Source organism: Thermothelomyces thermophilus, chromosome 3 (assembly GCF_000226095.1).
Source record: "Thermothelomyces thermophilus ATCC 42464 chromosome 3, complete sequence".
NCBI lineage: Eukaryota > Fungi > Ascomycota > Sordariomycetes > Sordariales > Chaetomiaceae > Thermothelomyces > Thermothelomyces thermophilus.
Window position 1 is genome coordinate 417,302 of NC_016474.1, and position 15,624 is coordinate 432,925.

Sequence of the window (15,624 nt, forward strand, 5' to 3'; positions counted from 1 at the left end):
AACCATTCAGTGCTATTCAGTAAATGTTGTATTTCATCACCCAAGAAGATAATGCACGGGGCAAGAAAACAGCAGGATAGATGACAAAGATAAGGTAGTCAGGGAGGTTATTCAGGGGATGGCCATATAAACTCCGAGACGTTCAGCTCCAGTCAAACGATCTTCAAAGGTCAGGTACGTGACATCCAAATATATGTCCTGCTATTGAATATGTTCATGCCATGATTTTCATGGTATCAATTCTATTCTAACTATCCTACCAAACTCTACAATGCTGATTGAAGAATTAGATGTTTAAATTATTCTACAGTCGGCATCTGAGCCGGTATGGTTTCAACAAGCTTTTCCAAACCTGAATCTCTCTTGCATAGGTACCTCGCGTGCTCCTCCTGAGTATTCGTGTCAGGTTGGGGAATCCTTAGGCAACTCGCTTCTACTTCTTCATATTTCCGGTTTTCATCTCTTCTTTCTCTTGCCCAGTTTTACTACCACCAAGCCCGGCGACCGGTTTCTCCGGCTGCGGTTTCTTGACGCTCAGCCACTCCATCGTGGCCGTTCCAAAAATGGTCAAACAGGCAAGGATCAACCCGACGCGGAACACCTCCCTCAGTGCCTCGTTGTAAGCCACGAGGGCCGGCCCGCGGGAGCGGGCAGGCAGAGCATCGAGCAGGGCGGTAGCGCCTCCGGAGGTGACCAGGCCGACGTCGAAACCGGGAAGGCCGGAGAGACGGCGGACGAGTTGGTTGGTCAGCACGTTCTGGCCGACCGAGACGAAGATGGCGGAGGCGACGGAGGAGCCAAATGTCATGAGGGCCAGGCCCACGGGGACGTCTGCCTGCGGCAGGGCCGCCTGCACGGCGAGGTTCGGGGCCTGGAAGCAGCCGCCCATGCCGAGGCCGAACAGAACCTGGTAGCCGATCCAGCCGCCGGGACCCGTGTCGACTTGCAGGGTGGTGAGCAGGCCGGCGCCGACGGCCATGACGCAGGTGCCGACGATGGCGAGGGGCGCGTAGTACCCGACGCGGGCGTTGAGGAAGCCGCCGAGGATGGAGCCGACGACAGTGGCGAGCATGATGGGCAGCAGGCGGATGCCCGAGTCGACGGGGGAGACGCCGCGGACGGCCTGGAACCAGACGGGCAGGAAGTAGACAAAGATGAAGCTGGCCGAGTTGATGCACACGGTCGCCCACAGCCCCGACGCGATGCTGCGCTGCCGGATGATGCGCCCGGGGATCGTCGAGGTCGCGGTGAAGATTGCCTGCACCGCTACGTAGGCCGCTGACAGGATCCCGGCAAGGACGAGGAGGGCAATGATGCGGCCGTCGTTCCACTGCGAAGGGGAAAGGACTCTTTGTTTAGCATAGGTACTTCAGGATACTGTCCGTATGAGACAAACAAGGGCACCTGAGAAGGAACCGGAGAGAGGGAGGGAAAAGGAGAAAGGAAAGGAAAAGAAAGGGGGCCAAGGCAGTCTGAACTCACAGGATAGGTGGGTCCACCCCACTGAAGCGCGAGAAGCAGACACACAACGCCCGGGACGAGCACGGCGGTCCCGGCGATGTCGAGCCGCAGGATCTTCTCGGCCAGGGACAGCTGGTCCGACTCCCGCTGGGGGACCCGGAAGAACAGGGCGACGACGGCCATGGATACCCCCCCGATGGGCAGGTTGATGTAGAAGCACCAACGCCAGGTCACGTTGGACGTGAAGGCGCCCCCGAGCAGGGGCCCGACAATGGAGGCGATGCCGAAGATGGCGCCGAACATGCCCTGAACCTTGGGCCGCTGATGGAGCGGCACGATGTAGATGATGCAAACGACCTGAGAAAACGGAGCCATTTTGGTTGATTATCTGGTCAGCCATGTCGACAAGAGTGACCCTCAACGGCGAGAAGAAGGATGGGAGTGGAGAGAGAGGAGAGGGTGGAGGGGGAGGCGGGGGAGAGTGTTGGACGTACGGTTCCGGCAAAGAGCCCAGCAGCACCGACACCACAGACGGCTCGCCCGACAATGAAGACGATGGAGCTGGGAGCCGCGCCGCAGAGGACGGAGCCGATCTCGAAGAGCAGGGTGCTGACGACGAAGACGGGCTTGACGGAGAAGAGGGTGTAGATCTTGCCGAAGAGGAGCTGGAAGGCGCACGAGGAAAGCAAGTAGGCGCTTCCGTACCAGCCGACATCGTTGAGCGAGTTGAAGTCATCGGTTATTGCGGGGATGGCCTGGTACGGGAACAGGACGGGTCAGCATCGCCCGGAAGCTCTGTTAAAAGGTAACGGGAGGGTAAGGAAGTGAAGGGCAGCGAAAATGATGAGGTGGTTTGTACGTACTGTTGATATGATGGTCCGGTCCAGAGCAACCAGGAACATGCTCAGAAACACCGACAATATCAGGAGAGCTTTGGTTGCCATGTTCATGTTCTCTGGGCTGTCTCCTCCTTTGCTGGTAGATCCATTCATGGGCGCGTTGGTTGGCTCGTCGACAGGTCCTGTCTGCGACGACTCTTCCGATTTCATGGCGCTGCTGTCCGGGGTGGACCTTGGGTGGTTGAGGGCCATTTCGAATGCGATAGAGTCCGTCCTCCAGCCCTTGAGCAGCAATCAAGGGCGTGGAAGTTGCTTGAGAAACAAATGAAAATATGGTCGGTCAAAACGGTTGACGGCGATGATGATATTATTAAAGTAAGGGGTCACGATGAGCGAGCGCTGGCCGTGAATTGGCCGGAGTGATCCTGGCAGTGGCCATGCCGCCTTTAAATAATCTAGAAAAAAACACTCGTAATCTCATGTTGAACTGTTGCATGGTTGATATTCCCGTTGCACGCACTCTGATGCTTGCGGTCTGAGTTGTCGGGGATTTCTAATTAACGGCCGAGGCTAGTGGTGGACCTCTCGGGAAAAGCTAAGCCCCGAGCTTGAAAGGGAAGCACCAAACCGATAACCCACGGTAGGTAGTTCCGCCACAATCGCTAATCGTTGATGTCGTCAGATCCTGTCACTTGAATTCCGTCTCTCTTCTTTAATCTTATCTTTTTTTTCCCCTTAGCTTTCTTTTGCTTCTTCATACCAGGAAGTTCCGCTGCCTACAGTGCAATTTCTCCTCTCATCATCTCTCGGGCCCGAGTTGGGCTGTCGCCAAGTCATCGGGTATTACGAATCCCCACCCCCATCATTCACCAACAGTTGTTACCTCTTTCGTCGATCCGGAACCCGAAGCAGAAAACATCAAATCGCGACACTTTCGGATGGGCAACCCAAGAGAATCAGATCCGAGCAGCGGGGCGGTTAAACCCCAGCGGGTGTTGGCTTGCCAGCTCTGCCAACAGCGCAAAGTGAAGTGCGATCGCAAGTTCCCCTGCTCCCAATGCTCCCGCATGGGGGCTCAGTGCGTCCCTGCCGCTCTCGTCCCGCGTCAACGCCGCCGCAGGTTTCCCGAGCGGGAACTGCTCGAGCGTATCCGCCAGTACGAGACATTGCTCCGCCAACATCACGTTCCATTTCGCCCCTTGCATCCTCCGCACACCCCTGTTGATGTGCCCTCCGAGCGTCCTCCATCTTCCCGCGACGGCCGCACGCCCGAACCTCCGAGGATCGATGATTCGGCCCCATCCGGCCAGGGGAAGAGGGTCAAACCAAGAACGACGTAATTACACCACCGCCTCCGTTGTTTGCACATCTCGCGACTAATTTGCCTTTGAATCAGGAATCTCTGGCATGCGCTACGTCGAACGGTATGTGGCCCGAGCTGGATTGGTGTTGCTAATCAATCACTGCATTCTTTAATTAGTTCATCCAGGAGTTCAATGTGCGGCTGATGTAGTATTCAGGACGCAGACACCGAGGATGACAGTGATACTGGTTCTGAGGCTGATGAGCCTGGCGGTGGTTTCATATACGACAATGAGGACATGGAGAAGGTCATCAAGGCTGCATTCGATCGCGCGTACAGGAGCGGCATGGAAAGCAGCAGCCCGCTCCTGCTCGGCTCGCCAGCCAGCACAACCCCCCTGACGAGTTTGCACCCAGACCAGGCCACCATCTTCCGTCTCTGGCAGGTCTATCTTGACAACGTGAACCCCTTACTCAAAGTCACGCACACGCCGAGTCTCCAGCCCCGTATCATCGACGCCATGGGCGATCTGGCAAACATCAGTGCGCCCCTGGAAGCGTTACTCTTCGCTATCTACTGCACCTCCATCATGAGCCTCTCCGAGGATCAGTGCCGCACCTTGTTTGGGTCGGCAAGGAGGAACCTGTTGACGGGCTATCAATTTGCTTGTCGACAAGCACTATCGAGCGCCAACCTCCTACAGTCGTGCGACCACGACTGTCTGGTGGCGCTGTTCCTGTATCTGGTAATTAGCATCCCCGAGCAGACATCTTTTTGTTGTTGTCTTCTGGAGGGGGACATTGTCGTCAACTTGATTATGTTCTTTTCAGTCTCTTGAGCCGTGCGTTCTAACAGTCGCGTAGGTGTCCATCAAGTCCGATACAGATCCCCGGTCTGTGTCGTCGATGCTTGCCGTTGCCATTCACATAGCCCAGCGGATGAATTACGACAAGGAGTCCAGCAACGAGAAGTACCCCATCCTCGAGGCCGAGATGCGCCGGCGGCTGTGGTGGTCCCTTGTCATCCTCAACAGCCGAGTCTGCGAGACCTTCAACTACAGGGCTGCAACCATGGCCCCGACGTGGGACTGCCGGACACCTTCGAACTTCAACGACTTCGAGCTCCTTTCCGGCTCCAGAACAGCCCCGCCTGTCCACGACAAGCCTACAGAGGCGCTGTTTGTGTGTGTACGCAGCCAGATCAGCGACTTCATCCGCCACTGTCCCTTCCACCTCGAGCCTACCGATCCCTTCCTGGCCACGCTCGCCGGCGGCGGTACCAGCCACTATGACCTCCGTGAATTGCAGGAAACCGTCGAGAAAACCTTGTCCCTTTGCGATCCGGCCCACCCGCTTCACTATATGACCATGTGGACCGCACGAGGGATACTGGCCAAAAACATGCTGCTTGAGCACTGCTTCAGGCGGCGGCGACGGCAACACCAACAACAACAACAGCAGCAGCAGCAGCAACTGGGCTCTGATCTTCCAGACAAGCCAGACCCAGACGAGCCGGACCCGGCCATCGGCTACGCGGTGACTATGCTCCGGTGCGATACGGCGTTGCTGGCGTCGCCGCTGACGAGGGGCTTCCTCTGGTACGTGCATGCCCACTTCCCCTTCCTCGCCTACGTCTACCTGGCGCAGTACCTGCCCTCCCTGGCTGCCACCACCGCCGCCGCCGAGGCAGGCGAATCAGGCGTCAAGGAGAGAAACAACAACAACAACAACAACAACAACAACAACGACAATGCCGCGGATGTGGTGTCTGCAGCCTGGGCGGCCATGAGCGACAACTACGATGCCCGCCGCGCCGCCGACTTCTTCTCCTTCCCCAGCGAGGAGAAGGACCAAAACAAGAGAGAGAGAGAGAGGAACGAGGGTGGGAGGGACGGGGCAACCCCCGGCTCCGGCGAGGACAGCCACCCGTTGTTTGTGCTGTTCGCGAGGGTCGTGCTGGGCGCCTGGGACGCCGTGGCCGCCGCCTTCGCGGCGGCGGGCCACAGCCGGGATGTGGAGGAGGCTGTCCCTCGGATCGTGGTCAGTCTCAGGGAGAGGCTGGGGAAGGAGGGAGCGGGTATCGAAGAACGCGGAGGGGGGTCCGGGTTGCCCAGCGGTGGTGGTAGTAATGGTAATAATAATAGTATTGGCGGTGATGGTGGCAATGCTGCCGGTGGTTCGTGTAACAACACGGACACGGGGATAGTGAATACCACTGGCGACAGCGCCGCGGGGTACGGGTTCACGGGAGCGTACATGGACGTGCTGCTGGGGGATGGGGGGATAGGGCTCGTGGACGTGGAGTGCCAGCAGGTATGGCCCACGATGGACTGGGCCCCGTTGGTGCAGCACGGGTTTTGACAAAGTCATGTAATAACTGCTCAAAACACGGAATCACCCTCGGCGATGTCATATCGGAGTGCTAAGCCATCTCAGATGAGCTCTGTGGCCTTCTAACCAAGTTGAAGGTCGAAGTCGGGAGTTCCAGATAGGAAAGCATCAAGGTGGCTCTCCGCGCCTTGAGGAAAAGGGGAGATATTATCACGCGCCTGGAGAAGAGGCTCGAAAAATTTCGTTCACAGGTCCTCTTGCCTCCCGCTTCAGTAAGCCCAAGTTCATAATCCAGTTTCTGGCCAGAAGTGCTGATCAAGCCTGGTCTTATAAATTAATACCTGGTAAGCAGCAAGGATAAGCTGCCATCCAGCTTCAGCTCAATGATGCGCGATCGCAGTCACAGCAGCAAGCTTCTGATATGGTGATATGGTGAAGAAACTGACTGGGCTCCGAGATGATGCTCTGAAAACAGTCAACGCTGCAAATCAAGACAGGTCGTGGTCGAGGATTCGGACAAGGTCTTTCTATGGGCCCGCTTCGCCATCCGCTCTCTGCTCACGGACATCCGCCACAGCAGCAAAGTCAACTATCTGCTGAGGCGTCTGGATCGCATGCCAAAGGATCTCAGCCAACTCTACAGGCAGATGCATAGAAGTGCACAAGCACTCAGGATATTTCAAGCAAGAACGGGACAGTAGGGGGTACAGAATCTAGGTCATTTTTAATTATTCTGTGACAAGTTGGACCTCACTTTTCGCATATTAATTAAGTTGTGGATATGCTCAAAGTCTGCTCAAGACACAACCAAATTCTGGCAGGACGCCAAGGAGTGTGGCTCATTGTGATTCTGCAACTGATTCGCGGGTTGGGGCGGGGGAATGGGGGCCGAAAGCCGTCAGGTATCCGTAACTTAAGGTGCCTTACTCGAGGTACCAGTAATTATATTCCTCTTCTGTTGGTGTGGACAGTATATCACCGCAAATCACCATTCAGAGGACGGGCTAATTACAGGTTGTAGTCGACCATCTGAGTGCCATCCTCCAGACTTATTATTATTATTGTTGTTGTTGTTATTGTTATCATGGACCGAGCTGGTACTACAACGCGGAATGACGGCACGGCCGATGAGAACCCAACACCTAGGCTCTTCAACGATGTGTATTCGAGTCGATGGGGCTGCCCAACCCCCTTCCATGCCACATGGGCTCCGTTTCCCCGACTCCCCACAGAACTGCGCCTCCAGATCTGGCTGTCCTACCTCCAGCAACACCGCATGATTGAGGTGGAGATTGGCCTTCCCGCCGACGAAGATGAGACAAGCTACCCGGGCGAGGCGCCGCATTCTCGCTATTACAAGGGCCGCAACCATCTGGACAGAATTGTCAGCGGCCGGGGCTACACGCTGAGCATCAAGGGCCGCGGCTCCTACGCTGCATCTCTCAGCCCGCTCCTCTGGGTCAGTCAGGAAGCGCGCCGCGCCGCCCTCAGCTTCTACCACATCCGCCTCCCTTTACAATGCCTGCACGGGGAGCGGATACTGTACCTGAACTCAGACTACGACGTCCTCTATGTACGGCCTCAACAGCCCGAGCGCGTCCGTTTCGTCCGCGGTGGCTTCCCGAGGCTCGCAACCATCCTTGCCGACGTGTTACACGACATCAAGGCCCATGACAGCAAGGATCAAGGGTGCGTTGCGTCTCAGATCCCAAATCTTGATGATCTCTTTTGTTATTACAGGTGTTTGCCTGTAAAGAAGTATCTGCTTGACTACAAGGCAAGGCACTTACCTAGGAAGGCACCGTGATCTAATAACCATCCGGCAATAGGGTTGCCCACCTCACGTTGAGCGTAGAGTATTGGGTAGACCTCTTGCTTCAGCAGCACGTACCCGTGACCCCCGGGATTCTCCATCCAGTCGCGGCAAAGTCGTTCGCCGACATCCTCCGCACCCGTCTCCGTTCCGTGCTGTGCGTCGTCGGCTTTCGGCATCCCACGAGGGGCTTGGGCGAGTTCCCGGTCAAAGACTGGCACTTCCATTTCGCCCAGACGTTCCCCCTCTATAGACGAGGCCATCCCACGGGCGCTTTCCACTGGCTCAGGGCCGACCCGCGGCCGGGAGTGGAGATCGACCTCCGTCAGGTCCCTCTCGATCTTTTCGTTGACACCCACCACCTGTTGCGGAGCTGGGAGGAGCTGGAACGCGCCTTCGGCATTACGAGAGCGCAGCAGCGCGCAGCCCCAGAAACCGGAGGCGACGACGACAACGCCGGGTTGCGCTTCTACATCTGCCCCACCTTGGACTGGTCTCGACTCACGACGAGCATGATGCATGAGTTTCCTACATGGGAGGAAGAGGAGGAGGAGGAGGAGGAGGAGGAAGAGGAGGAGGAGGAAGGAGAAGAAGAAGAAGAAGAAGAGGAGGAGGGGGAGGAGGAGGAGGGGGAGGGGTGGCGGGAGGAACTGGCAAAGTACCTGCAATACGAGGCCGACATGTGGCTCAGAGAGCTCGGGTACTTCCTACACTTCGACAACGGCATTCGGCCCGAGCAGCTCAGTCACGGCTTCATGATGGACCCGGAGACGTTCGACATGATGGAGAAGGTCCCCTGCACGGCCGTCGGCATGTGGCTGTTCCCGGTCGACGCCTTCCAGAAATGCACCATTCCTCGACGAAACTGTTTCGACCTCTCGGCCGTTCGCCCGGGCCTGTTTCTGTTTGACGTTTAATAGGCTTTCTTCAACACCATATTACTCTTATCAGGACATTACAGATTGTCAAACATGAATGCTGTGAGAGCTTGTCACCCTCAGATCGCTAGGAGCCCCTTGCCCGAAAATTTAATTAATTACTGTCTCGGGACTCAAGGCTCACTCCTCGGATAGACGGCCGCGGCACTTTGCATAGCCCAGGTCAACCACCAATGAGGTGGAGCTGGCGCCGACGGGGCCCAAGGGCAACCCGTTCGAGGTGTATGTCGTGCGTGAGCTGAGTGTGGGTGTCGAGAGGCAGCAGAGCCCGGCGGGCCGGGACTAATTAATTACGTTGCCCGGCCGGATCGTGTGGCAACAAAGACCCTTAAATTAGAATGTAAAAGGGCCGCTGGGGTGGGCTGCTGTAATTACCTGATGATTTAATTACTACGTTTTTATTTTTTTCCTCGGTCATACCTCGTTATCTTGTGGTTTGGATGTTGGATCGGACAGTCATAAACCCGAAAAAGACAAAGGGATGGACGAGAAACGCCCTGCCCCAGGAGCAACTTGACTCTCCATAAGAGCTCCAGTCAGTCAGCATTAAATAAGATGTGGAATTGGGCTGACGACGGCCAAGGCCGCAGTGTGCAGAATCCAAGGCTGGACGGAGCTGTGGTGGCCGTACTTATCGGAAGGAAGCTGCGAGCACACTTGGTATTCTCAGAAGCCATAATATCATAATTAATCATTATTTTAGCCTCTATCGATGCCTATCCATGTCCCGAGCCCTGTCTAATTATCACAGCCGCTCGCTTAGCGTCTCTAACGACAAAATCTCCTCTTGTCTAAGATCTAGCCCGTCTGGGATCATCACGCGCCCCCGTTTAATGACGATCTCTCCCTCCTTCCCGCTCAGGACCGTCACGATCCGGGACACGGTTTGGGTCAGGTCCCCGGAGCTGCTGCTCCCGCTCGACTCCTCGCCACGCTGCCTCTGCCGCTCCGGACTCGCCTCCCTCTCCTCTTCGGCCTCCTTCTCCTTCTCCGCCCCCGGTTCTTCCCGCCGGTGCCAGAACGTGCCCGTCTCCCCGGGAGTCCACCAGTAGTACGGAAACCGCCGCTGAATATTGTTCACAAGCAGGGCGACCACGAGCATCAGCGCGCAGCCGAGCATCAAGGGCACGAACAAGAACCAGCCCAAGCCGGCTACGTTCGGGTCCAGGACCGCCATCAGGGCGGTGGCGCCAGCTGGAGGGTGTACGGTGCCGGTCAGGGCCATGAGGGCAGTGGCGCAGGCGCAGGCCAGCGAACCCCCCAACCAGCGGACGGCCTCAAAGTGCGGCGACAGGGCGAACAGCTTGCAGACGGCCACGCCGGTGAGAGCCGAGACCATCTGGCCTAGGACGGCGTTGCGGGGTTGGGCCAGCGGGGACTCGATGGCGTAGAAATCGAGGACTGCTGCGGCGCCCTGGAGACGTGCGTGAAAAGAAGCAAAGGTCAGCATTGTCGTCTCGACACCATCGACTACAAATCTTGTGCGGACGGAGGACGTACATAACTGCCGATGATGATGGGCGCACCCCGGGCCTGAAAAGCCGGTATCGCCTGGTCCACGGCGCCGATGATGGCCAGGCTGGCAAAGACGCCGACGACGGCCCAGAAGATCATGGCTAGGTTGCCCAACGGCCGTGGCGGGCGGGTGCGGTACCCGAGGAAGTGGGCGACCGGGGCGGGCAGGTAGGGCAGGCAGGAGGGCGGGAGCAAGGGGTTGAGATACTTGTCCATGTCGAAGTGCCAACGGGTTGGCCCCCGGCGGAGACGGGATGGCGGTATCATGGTGGCGGCAGTCTATCTCGTGCGTCTATGTGTATGTGTGTGTTGAATGCTCTCTCGTCTGGCGTCGAATCGATGATAATGCCATGAAAAAGGCAGAAGGCAACGAACTCGAAAAGAGGGTAGGTTTGTGATGTCAGGACCTTGGGTTTCCGGTTCTGAGGAGAGGGCCTAATACATTAAATCTAGGTACTGTAGTGATGATGCCGGAATGGTGGAGACCGGGTGCAAGGGAAACCGGGAAGCTGTTCGGCATGCCGAACCCGAGCCAGTTCTAATGAGTAGTCGGCCCCAGGCCACCCGTCCACCTCGCTGCTCAATGACGGTCGTTGAACGCAAGGAAGGGAAGCGGCCCCGACAGGCAAACCTTAAATTCGGAGCTTTGGCCAGGCATCTCGTTTTTAACCCGGGACCCTCGCGGTCCCTCATTATGGATCCGAACAGGACCATTGAAACCCCCAGGCACCTCGGTAGATGCCGCCATCCGGCGGCGCGGTTGCACGACATGGTCGAGCCATCGACGCAGAGAAAAACGCAAACGCGCGACAGGAGTTGTTCGAATGAGCGAGCCAACGGGGGCGTCGGGATTTACGTCAGATTTGCTAAGAGAAATTCCCAAAGCAGTATAGCGCCCGGAGCCTGCGAAAAGTCGGGCACCATGGAGCCGCGCGATCCGTTACGCTTGAAATCGTATATTTCCGCGGAGGCGGCTGAGCCGAGAAGTTGCTGGTGACCTGTCTCAGGTGGTTTTTGAGGTTGCTGTCCCGGTTTCTGGGAATAAAGAAGCTTAAAAGACGTCTTCAACGCCCCTTCCAGTCTAGCGGAGTGTGTAACGTGGAAAGAAGCATGCCAAGATCTCGATCTAATTCCTGGGGTAGACCCACATGGCACCCATCGGCACCTGCTATCTAACAGTGGCTTGCCCTTATCAGGACCCCAGTTGCCATTGTTACAGAAGGTCGGCGCTGCTGGGCACACACCACACCAGTGTAATGTGCGGATTACATGCGAGTACACACTAACCGGCACGGCTACACTAATCTGGGGCCCTAAGAGCTGCCCACCTTCCCGTCCCGATCTGACGCTAACGCCACTGGAACTTGGGGAGTGGCTGCTCCAAGCCTTTCATCCGTTCCGAAATCAAAAAGTTTCGACGCCAACAAGCCGTCCAAATAAAGTTTTCAAAGCAGCTCCATAGGACGAGAATTCTAAAGCCTGTTTCTTCCGGGCAGTATTCGTATTTGCTTACGGGATGAGCTCACCCCGCCAGGGTCAGTTTACGGGCTTTTTCGTGGCTAACTAAGGAACACTTAAGTCTCAGAGGGCGCATCTCGCAGGTTTGTCGGGAATCCGGCAATACGGCGTATGCTCGGCATGGTAGTGGCTCCATCTGACCCGCAGGCCAATCACTGAAATCCGTACACAGTACACTATGCGGAGCGGAGCGTAAAAGAATTCGTACAGAATGCTGGCGCGAAGATATGCAAGCTATGATTCTGAAGTGTAAAGACACCCATGGGAACACCTATCATATAACTGAAATCGCGTAAAGATTACCAAACCCATTGCGGCAAAGAGTGGTAGCAGTTCTGACGCAGTTCGGCGCGCAGTCAGACGCATTACGGCTTACAGTGCATTGACTAACGTAGACTCCCGAGTCAGTGCGACGTAATTACATAGAGGTACGAACTTGGTGTCACTTAGAAACGTACTTAAACTAGACTGCAGTAAGGCAATATATACAGTGGGGTGTCAAAAGTCTCATGCCACCCTACCTGTCCCTAGCCATCTACATTTTTACCACTAGACTTTAATATAGGATATCTTAATAGCCACAAATTATATAGGAAAACTATTTACATTAGATAGTAGCCCTAGTTCTAAGCTTTAAAATTTTATAAACTACCCCTTAGCTCTTTTAACTATAGCCAGCCGACGTAGTATTCCCTAGATTAGCTTGTCAATTAGCCCCTAATTAATAGCCTACTACGCCTCCTATAGGTATTTAATAAACTCTTTAATATCTAGCCTATTTTACCTTAAATTCTATAGATCTAGAAATATTATATATAGCCTCTATTTAAGAAAGGCTTATATATATTTAATAGGCTAGATTCCTTAGGGTCTAGCTAGACTAGAGGCTATAGTAAGGCCCCTACTATATAAAGATAGCTAAGAAGCTAGAAACCTAGGAGTTTACCCTAACTAGGCTTACTATAAAGACCTAGGGCCCTGGCCTCCTACAGGCCTACAAGGTCTATACCAAGTATATCTATAGCGCCCTAGCTTATAGGGCCTCGAACTTCTACAAGCCTACCAGGCCAGGGGGTAAGCCGGAAGGCCCTGCTAAGGAACTATTAAAGGCCTAACACAGGGCCCTTTAAGTAGTTACCAGGGCCTATAAGGCTACCCCTATCCGGTGCCTCGAAACGGAAGCCTAGGTACTGCCCCTCGACCTCTATCTTAACAAGAGGCTAGCCAACTTCGAAACTAAACTCGACTAGCTACTCCTATAGACTAGGGCAGGCCTAGGGGCCCCTTAGGTCCCTATAAGGGCCCTTATCCAGCAGGCCTATAATAGGCTAAGCTAGAGGTTCTAGAAGAGAAGGGCAAGGGCAAGGGGCCAGGAGCTAAGGCCTATAGCCCTAGAGGTAGCAAGGTCGACAGTCTAGTAGTAGGTTTAGGAGGGCTATAAAGGGGGTTAACCCCCCCTTACAGACCTTAGAAAGGAGGCTATAGGCTATAGAACTGGCTATAGTAGCTAGCTAGAGCAACCGCTAGAGGGCCGACTAAGCTGGCAAGAGGATATAGCATGTGTCAGACAAGGACCCCCTATACCTAGTTTTTATAAGGGAAGGCCTATAGAGGTACCAGGGCCTAACAAAGGCCTAGAGCTCCCTACTAGTATAGGTCTATATAGGGGCTATTAGCCTCTATAACTTCCTATTTAGGATTTAAGTCCCGGGGGTTAATACCCCTTACTATGCCTATAGCTAGGGGAGAGAGACTATAGAGTACCTGGTTATATAGTGCCTAAACCTACTAAGAAGTCGAATATAGGAACCCTAGGAAATACGGTTATAAAGGGACCTAGACCTTATTTTACAGGGTATAGGGGCTTGTAATCATCGTTTGGTAAGGAGGGTTCTATAGTGGCTAATAGACCTAGGGAGGCTTCTAGAATACCACCTTATAACGAGGCTAGACTGGGAGGTAAGGCCTCTATAGGGCTATTCTAGCTACTTCTCCTTTTCTTTATAGTATATTGGTATTTAGGATTAGGCATTAAAGGTAGGATAGAGGTTTTTATTTAGCCTATTAGGTATAGTTTCCTTTATATATAATTAGAGAGGCTCCAGTATACTTATTTATATAATAGTATAGGACAAATAATAATAATAATAATAATATATATATTTAATAAGGTTCAAATTAAGGCTATTAGACTAGGGCTAGAAGTTTTTAATATAACTAGAGGGATATAGGGTATAGTTTTGTTTTTCTAGTTTTGTTAAGCATTATTATATATAATAGGTTGTTACAGATAAGCACATAGACGGCCTGGCAGGCTACAGCCAGGACACGGGACATTCCGACAGCTAATCACTTGACAGACCAATCAAAAGATTATTACTACCAAGACTAAGGTCTTCACTAGTAATAATAACATATCACCGTCAACAACACAGAATCATAGAGTAAAAGAAGAAATAGTACTAGTAATAACTATTAAAGAGGGGCAGACAATTATATATATATAGCTAGCCAGTCACTCGTTAAGTAGACTCTAAGAGTTTACCAGTAGTAACAATTATAATCACAGTACTTATACTAAGCATTGCTAATTACTATAAAAGATGACTCTAGTATTGTTATAAACCCTTTAGCTTTACCGAATCCCTTAGACGACCTGCCTACTTGTCCCACTCAATCTACCTTTATCTAAACCCTTTTAGAAGAAGTCTAAGTTAGATTCGTTATATATTATTATTACTCCTTTTGTTCTATTATAGTTTAAAATAGAGGTGACTTTGACCTTAACATTGATATAGCTACTAATGTTATAGCTAAATAGCTACTTACCTAGCTTAGTTAACTCTATTAGCGAATCTAGGAGTTAGACTAGAGAGATAAGGCTACTTAAGCTCGAATCAAGGAACTCGAGAATAGCGAAAAGCACTTGTAGAAACTAGTTAACGAGGCTTATACCAAAATCAAGGCATTCGAGGGTACCAAAGCAAGCCGTATTAAGGTCGAACTACCTGGCAAATACGGAGGAACCAAAGAGGACCTCACAGGATTCCTAACAAACCTCTAATCCTACTTCTAGCTTAATGATAATAAGTTTCTAGATAACAAAGCCAAAGTCCTCTATATAGCTACGAGATTAGAGGGTAAGGTACTTAGATGGTTCGAGCCTATATAGAATGACTATCTTACTAAGGAAGATAAAGACAACTAAGACGCGTTTATATAGGTAGTCTTTCAATCTTACGACCGTTTCAAAGAAGAGCTTTAGAAGGTTTTTGGTGATAAAGATAAGAAGATTTATATATAAGAAAGACTTACTAATTTCTAATAGACTAAGTTAGTAGCCTCCTATACTATATAGTTTAGATAAGATATACTTAAGTCTTAGCTTAATAATGAGGTATTAATATAATTGTTTTATAACGGCTTAAAGGAAAAGGTTAAAGACAAGCTATATAAGTATAATCGGCCTAAGACCCTAGATAAATATATTATATAGGCTATCAAAATCAATAATCGACTCTATATATAAGAGTAGTAAAAATAAGGTTAAATAAATAGAACTATAGTTAAGGCCAATAATAAGAAAAAACGAGCATACGTTAGTACCTCGTATGGGATATACCCTAGAGCTATAGATATAAATATAGCATAGAAGCAAGACTGGAAGAAGACGACTAAAGACAAGTCTAATATTACCTATTATAACTATAGAAAGAAAGGGCACTATAAGCGAGAATATCAAAGCCTAAAGAAAGAGTAGAAGACAGTCCTTAGAAAGGAAATTACGGCTATCAACAAAACTACTAAAGATATTATCGAAGTAGCGGCTATAGGCTATGAAGACAAAGGCAATGATATAGATAGTCTTAGACACGATAGCAATAATAAAGATAAATAAGCACTATAC

At 52.4% G+C, this 15,624-nt stretch overlaps 4 protein-coding genes across 4 annotated transcripts; 2 read left to right on the forward strand and 2 right to left on the reverse strand.

Annotated features, from left to right (window-relative positions):
* Positions 1-151: 151 nt before the first annotated feature.
* On the reverse strand, positions 152-2,882 carry MYCTH_2303238 (uncharacterized protein). Its single transcript, XM_003662476.1, has 4 exons — positions 2,325-2,882; positions 1,956-2,216; positions 1,483-1,818; positions 152-1,330 (listed from the first exon to the last, which is right to left on the reverse strand). The coding sequence occupies exons 1-4, from the start codon at positions 2,550-2,552 to the stop codon at positions 434-436; spliced, it is 1,722 nt and encodes a 573-aa protein (XP_003662524.1). The 5' UTR covers positions 2,553-2,882; the 3' UTR covers positions 152-433.
* A 208-nt stretch (positions 2,883-3,090) lies between these two features.
* On the forward strand, positions 3,091-6,162 carry MYCTH_2303243 (uncharacterized protein). The gene is made up of 4 exons (XM_003662477.1): positions 3,091-3,636; positions 3,697-3,724; positions 3,821-4,348; positions 4,467-6,162. Exons 1-4 carry the CDS (start codon positions 3,368-3,370, stop codon positions 5,961-5,963), a joined length of 2,322 nt encoding a protein of 773 aa, XP_003662525.1. The 5' UTR covers positions 3,091-3,367; the 3' UTR covers positions 5,964-6,162.
* Positions 6,163-6,876: 714 nt separating this feature from the next.
* On the forward strand, positions 6,877-9,049 carry MYCTH_2303246 (uncharacterized protein). The gene is made up of 2 exons (XM_003662478.1): positions 6,877-7,622; positions 7,763-9,049. Exons 1-2 carry the CDS (start codon positions 7,018-7,020, stop codon positions 8,661-8,663), a joined length of 1,506 nt encoding a protein of 501 aa, XP_003662526.1. The 5' UTR covers positions 6,877-7,017; the 3' UTR covers positions 8,664-9,049.
* Positions 9,050-9,356: 307 nt separating this feature from the next.
* Positions 9,357-10,891, reverse strand: MYCTH_2303248 (uncharacterized protein). Its single transcript, XM_003662479.1, has 2 exons — positions 10,185-10,891; positions 9,357-10,098 (listed from the first exon to the last, which is right to left on the reverse strand). Exons 1-2 carry the CDS (start codon positions 10,413-10,415, stop codon positions 9,430-9,432), a joined length of 900 nt encoding a protein of 299 aa, XP_003662527.1. The 5' UTR covers positions 10,416-10,891; the 3' UTR covers positions 9,357-9,429.
* Positions 10,892-15,624: the final 4,733 nt, after the last annotated feature.

What these genes read in the sequence shown, in the direction of transcription:
- MYCTH_2303238 (XM_003662476.1), bottom strand. Translation starts at nt 2,552, where the DNA reads ATGGCCCTCAACCACCCAAGGTCCACCCCGGACAGCAGCGCCATGAAA. An exon ending in CTGGGCTCTTTGCCGGAACC is followed by an intron (nt 1,819 to 1,955) that starts GTACGTCCAACA and finishes CCGTTTTCTCAG; the next exon opens with GTCGTTTGCATCATCTACAT. An exon ending in GGGGTGGACCCACCTATCCT is followed by an intron (nt 1,331 to 1,482) that starts GTGAGTTCAGAC and finishes TCCCCTTCGCAG; the next exon opens with TGGAACGACGGCCGCATCAT.
- MYCTH_2303243 (XM_003662477.1), top strand. Translation starts at nt 3,368, where the DNA reads ATGGGGGCTCAGTGCGTCCCTGCCGCTCTCGTCCCGCGTCAACGCCGC. An exon ending in AGGGTCAAACCAAGAACGAC is followed by an intron (nt 3,637 to 3,696) that starts GTAATTACACCA and finishes CCTTTGAATCAG; the next exon opens with GAATCTCTGGCATGCGCTAC. An exon ending in TGGCGCTGTTCCTGTATCTG is followed by an intron (nt 4,349 to 4,466) that starts GTAATTAGCATC and finishes ACAGTCGCGTAG; the next exon opens with GTGTCCATCAAGTCCGATAC.
- MYCTH_2303246 (XM_003662478.1), top strand. Translation starts at nt 7,018, where the DNA reads ATGGACCGAGCTGGTACTACAACGCGGAATGACGGCACGGCCGATGAG. An exon ending in CATGACAGCAAGGATCAAGG is followed by an intron (nt 7,623 to 7,762) that starts GTGCGTTGCGTC and finishes ATCCGGCAATAG; the next exon opens with GGTTGCCCACCTCACGTTGA.
- MYCTH_2303248 (XM_003662479.1), bottom strand. Translation starts at nt 10,415, where the DNA reads ATGGACAAGTATCTCAACCCCTTGCTCCCGCCCTCCTGCCTGCCCTAC. An exon ending in CCATCATCATCGGCAGTTAT is followed by an intron (nt 10,099 to 10,184) that starts GTACGTCCTCCG and finishes GCACGTCTCCAG; the next exon opens with GGCGCCGCAGCAGTCCTCGA.